This window comes from Thermobia domestica, chromosome 11 (genome assembly GCF_964235325.1).
Source record: "Thermobia domestica chromosome 11, izTheDome1.hap1.1, whole genome shotgun sequence".
In the NCBI taxonomy this organism is placed as follows: Eukaryota; Metazoa; Arthropoda; class Insecta; order Zygentoma; family Lepismatidae; genus Thermobia; species Thermobia domestica.
This window is the reverse complement of record NC_137464.1, coordinates 26,782,760-26,788,568: the sequence shown is the minus strand read 5'-3', so window position 1 is coordinate 26,788,568 and position 5,809 is coordinate 26,782,760. Positions and strand designations below refer to the sequence as shown.

Here is a 5,809-nt window from a genome sequence, read left to right as displayed (position 1 = left end):
TAGATGGGGATCGAACCAAGGACCCCAGGCACCACAACTGGGTCATCGTGCTCCGACTAAACTACTGAAAATAAGGAAGCATTTCTATCGAAGAAAGTCATATAACTGTATGCAGAAAACGTATTAGCAAAGACAACTAATCATTTCATGTGGTAAATATAGATAAAACTTATTATAATTTAGTAGGTTGATTCTCATTAGCTACAGTAACACAACTACTTTATATGAGTTCAGGGATTTTTAAATATATTTTTTCTATACATTATTTGGCAAAAACACAAGTTTCATCTGTAAAGCTTTTCTACAGGACCGAGCAAAATATCTGATAAGCTTATTTTTATGATCTTTGAGCAACTTAAGCTCATTGGCAGCCCCAGATTTCTGAAGAATTGACGTTATTTTATCAAATCTTGGAAATTGACTGATGACCCAACAGATTTTCTGGAGCCCTGCTAACACAATGAGTATTGTCTGAGGATCGTTTGAACGCAGCAAGGATAGCAAAGGCGTAATCGCATTATAGGTACCCAAAATAATTATCGGATATATCGTAAGCGTGTCAGAAGATACAAAATGTATTATAGCCTTTGCGACTTCGATCTGACACACACTATTATCATGTTTGAGAATTGCGATTAATGGAGGTAATATTCCAGCGCTTATGATTGCCTGTTTATGGTCATCAGTTCCTGCCATGATGTTGGTAACTATGCGTGCAGACAACCATCTGATGTCCAATTCATTATGCCTTAGCAATTGTGTCAAGTAGTTTAAACATCCTGCATTGATAACCATATCTATTTTGGTTTGACAACCATTCGACAGAATATTGCTTATTGGCTCAAGAGCTGCTATGATAACTTGCTTTTCTTTGCTACTTAATAGTTTTACTAATACCGGGATCACTCCTGTGTCCACAAGTTCCTGGATCTGATCTCTAGTACCAGAGGCCAAGTTTGAAAACACATAACAAGTATAGCGTACAACATCTGCATCTTCTTGATAAATCAAAATCTTGACCAATTTGGCTAAATAAAATTTCATTCTTTCAAATGACGTTTCAACATTTTGACAAAGTAAAGATATAGACCAAACAGCATATTTCAACACTTTTACTGGAGCATTTTGTTTGATCAGTCGAAATATGGAAGGTATGGCACCAGCCTTCAGTATCAAATCTCGACTTGCAGAGTCCTCTTTCGCCATTTTACCTAAAATCCAACACGATTTTATCTGAAGATCAGTGTTCTCCGAGCAACTTAATAAATTAACGCATCTTGACATGACGCCTATTTTAATAAAATTCCCAGTAGGTGACTCTATTTCATTATTAAAATGTCTTGTTGCCATATTTATTCCTTTCAATTGGACGTTGATGTCCTTACTTGATAACTCTTCAACAATTTTCCATAATGTAAACATTGCGAATAATTATATGGTTAGAACAATAAACTAAGTTCCAGATTATCTTCCTATAAACTATTCGCTATCTAACAACTGAAGAATAAGTTTCTATAGTTACTTGAACCTTAAAAAAAAAAAAAAAAATATTAATTTTTGAATAAGTATACACTGAGAAAAACTTTTTATTCCGACAGCGGTATATTATTCAAATATACGGAATATTCTTGCTTACTAGTGAAATCAGTACGGAGCATATGTTAGTATGCTACATACGCACTGCCTTTAGATGTTACATCATGCCGTTGCAGGATGTCTGACATCTAATGGTTTTCCGTATATTACATACATATACGTATGCTATATACGTCCATTTGTATATGAGATCCTGACCGCCTACGTATATACAGTCATACGGAAAGTACGTACAAATGAAACACTTATACAGAAAATATTATAAAACATACATTCTCAGTTACATGTTTGCTGGAGGATATTATATATATAGGAAGGTTACCAAAGAGCACGCACTTAATATTCATTTTCAAATAGCTCCGAAAGTAATGAAGCAAAAATTATATAAATTGTACAAAATTTTAATTGAAGTTTAGGCTACATTGCAAGAAATAGAAAAGTTTACTACTAGATGTAGAAATTGAAACATACGTTAAAAAGTTAAAAAAAAAAAAAAAAAACTCAAATGCGTACTCTTAAGGACCAGTGTCCCAAAGAGTGCGTTTTGCTGTCCCTAAGAGGGCGTACTCAACACCTATCATACTTGAAATCCAAACCCCTTCATAAGACGAACACGGCTCATGTTACCATCGTTCACAATTAATGAACTGAATCCAGTCTTCGTCAATTGGTTCTTCATTCAATTCGCGACACATTGCGCATGAAGTTTTGGTTGATCTCAGCTGCAGTTTTCTTTGTTGAAGTGGATGGTTCATCGGGATGACCAAAGAGTTTTCTTTTTTGACTTAACATTTCCTTTGACTCGTTTGCTCTGAAGAAACTTGTGAAACGAAGAAATAGTAAAAATTTCAGATCGACATTTGGTACATGCAATTTGTCGCATTTTTTTTTTTTTTATTTCGGAAGAGGAATGATGTATTTAGGATGAACAGACGTGCTTGTTGTAGCGACTTCTGTAGGTGTAAAACGTTTCCTTTCTCTATTGTATAATGAAATTGTAAGACTTAAGTTTAGAAAAAAATAACATTTTCTGAAAAATATTGTTATCTAACGATGTAAAAATAAAAAGGATTTTAAACTTTAATTTGCCCTAAGGTTTGCTTCCAATTGTTCGTATACAGGTGATTCTAAACTATTTTGCTTTTGCTTCCAACAATTTCTTGATTACACTTCCATGTGGTTTTAAAAATTATATTATGAACGTACACGAAATTAAAAACATTAAAGAAAATCTTCGTTTAGTTTCACCCATAAATTATGATTTTTATGAGTAAAATTAACGATGATTTTTTAAATTCTTAGTTCGTGGTTTCATTACAATCGTAATCGAAGCCATATTTCGCTCAGCATCTTCCTCCAGAACACTTCCAGAATCTTTATTTTGATCATTTCCTCACTACTAAGGACGACATCATCATACCACGAAAGGCAATGGCAAACTACCATGGACCAAAGGCCTACCTTCGGGCAGAACACCACATCATCATTGTAATTTAAGAAATTTTGTGAATTTAAAATACTTCTTATATATGATTTACAGTTGGTGCTTGACTCGAAGACAAACAATTACAAATGATTCTACAATCCATTCAAACATCAGATTACACTCCTAGAGTAACTGATGAGAATAACCACAGTCTGTAATATGAATGCCGCTACCCACACACGCTATCAAAGAAATTCTCCCAAAGAGTACGTGCGCGCTCTTTGGTAACTCAATAACGCGCACTCTTTGGGAAACAGCAGTCAACTCGAGTAAAATTCATCCATATGGCTACACATGCAAGACCCCCGAAACAAAGCCATGGTAAACAATTCTATCTGCATTCATGTTTTATACCATGCAACAAGGGTACTGTAGTTAGCTGCTATATCAGAATAATTTCTTAACTAAGAGTATTAAAATATTACATCAAGAATACAAAAAAGTTATTTTTAGCTGTATTTTCTGTTTGCAGCGATCCGTTAACTTCCCTTTTCTTCGTATCAACTCTCACACAAAGAGCGTACTGTTAAACTTTTCTTTCACTGTAATTATTGAAAGTAATTTTCACTAAATTATTTCATTTATCACCAGAGCAATAGATATATTCAAGTTCACTAGCTTCCATATATTTCAACCCTGTTACCTCCTTCAAATACCTTTATTCATTAAAACTCATAATACACTTTGATCATAATATCGTAATCTTCCAATACACAAAATACCATCAACTTCTACTACTTATTTACACGTAACTCACTTGACATTATCCTTATTCCATATCCTATATTCCAATCTCAAATTGTATATCCCAATTTCAATAAACAACAACAATCTACCTAGCAACACACTTCTTTTTCTTTTTAGTAAGTATATTACAAATTTAAAACATTTCTCGCCCCAACTAATATTCTTAAACCTAACATTTCTCCCGGGTGTTAACGAAAAAAATTGAACTGTACACTGTAATATTTTATCCACTCTTTTTGTTTTTAAATTATCTCATTCTTCTTTTTGCATGCACAGCCATTTGTGCCCGATTGTGTTAAACTCTTCTCTATGCTCATCATTATGTCCCACCATTGAAGTACCTTTTTATACCATTTTCTTAGATCTTGTAGGAGAAACAGAATGACTTCCTTTTTTAATCCCAAAATATATTCTTCAATATCGAGCATTTTAACATTTGTAAGTGTCTTTCTTCGTCTATAGTTCTTTTCGTATGAATTGCGTTTACTATTTTTGCCTTTGTAACTATCATGTTCCATCTCCATGGGTGAATTAGGTTGTCTATTATAATTGTAAAATAGCTCATCTTCTTCAGAATCGGACAGTAATTTATAATTTTTCGTGTTCACTGAATCCTTTTCTTGTTTTTCTTTTTTCGATTTAGCTTTCTTAGATTTCTTTTTCTTTTTTAACTCAGGCTGAGGTACATTTGTGCATTCGTCTATGACTTCATTTGAAGATTGGTAATGCAGAGTGCCCATAGTTAGTACTGTATACAAATCTTGTACTTGCGTCTGGTCCAATACTGAAGGCTTGTCTGATACTTTCTTTATACTGTGACTAAAGCTTTGTTCCTTTTCCGTAACTTGGTCATCTATTTGTAATTCGTTAATCTCTGTATGTAATTGTTGAAGAATACAGGCACTAGAAAAGTGATGCAATCCTGTGCATTTGTAACACCTCTTACCAAAAGCTGGACAATTATCTTTTACATGTGAACGTCGACAATTCCGGCATTTAATTACCTTTCCATCATTGCTATCTGAAGACTCTAATGATACCGAATAACCTAATTTCTTCTTTGTATTTCGTTGCGAGTTACTAGAATCTGTAGAATACCATGATCGTGGTGAGTTACTTGTACTAGTATGATATGCTGAGCGACTTTGTACTTCTTTCCTTTCTTTCATTCTGCTATGTTGCATCATGTTAATTGGAAGTTGATTTCTCTCAGAAACACTGCTGAAAATCGTCATCTGCTCTTCCGTGTTTTCAACCGCCTTAGCAATATCAACTACTTGTTGAAAATCAAGGGAACTAGACGTCAGTATCTGCCTACGGGCTACATTATTTTTCATGCCGAACACAAACTGATCCCGTAAAGAATGGTCTAAACATTTATCGAAGTTGCAGTAAGCAGCTTGATTCTTCAACACCAATACAAATTGGGCAACCGTTTGATGTTCCCGTTGTGTCAACTGATGGAACTTGGACCTCTCAGCTATTTTCGTTAGTTTTAACTCCATAATGCATTAACATCAGCTGTTTTAATTCTTCATACGATTTTTGTGCTGGTTTACTTGACGTGCACAAATTTCTCAACTCTTCATAAGCTGGACCCCCTATGACAGCCAAAAATGTCGCCACTTTCCGATCCTCCGGTAAAGCTGCAGATAACGCCACCTGTTCGAATCTCTCAATGTAAATTTGAATTCTACCTGTTTCCACATCAAAAGGTTCAAAGTTGCTAAATGAAGCCATCTTTACTATTTAAAAGCGTATTGTTCTTTATAATTAAACTTTTTTTACTGTAATTATTGAAAGTAATTTCCACTAAATTATTTCATTTATCACCAGACCAATAGATATATTCAAGTTCACTAGCTTCCATATATTTCAACCCTGTTACCTCCTTCAAATACCTTTATTCATTAAAACTCATAATACACTTTAATCATAATATCGTAATCTTCCAATACACAAAATACCATCAACTTCTAC

The 5,809-nt window shown here is 34.0% G+C and overlaps 1 protein-coding gene across 1 annotated transcript; it reads right to left on the bottom strand.

Moving 5' to 3' along the window:
- Positions 1-255: 255 nt before the first annotated feature.
- Positions 256-1,206, bottom strand: LOC145665093 (uncharacterized). Its single transcript, XM_081732365.1, has one exon. The coding sequence runs from the start codon at positions 1,204-1,206 to the stop codon at positions 256-258; it is 951 nt and encodes a 316-aa protein (XP_081588491.1).
- Between the last annotated feature and the right edge of the window lie 4,603 nt (positions 1,207-5,809).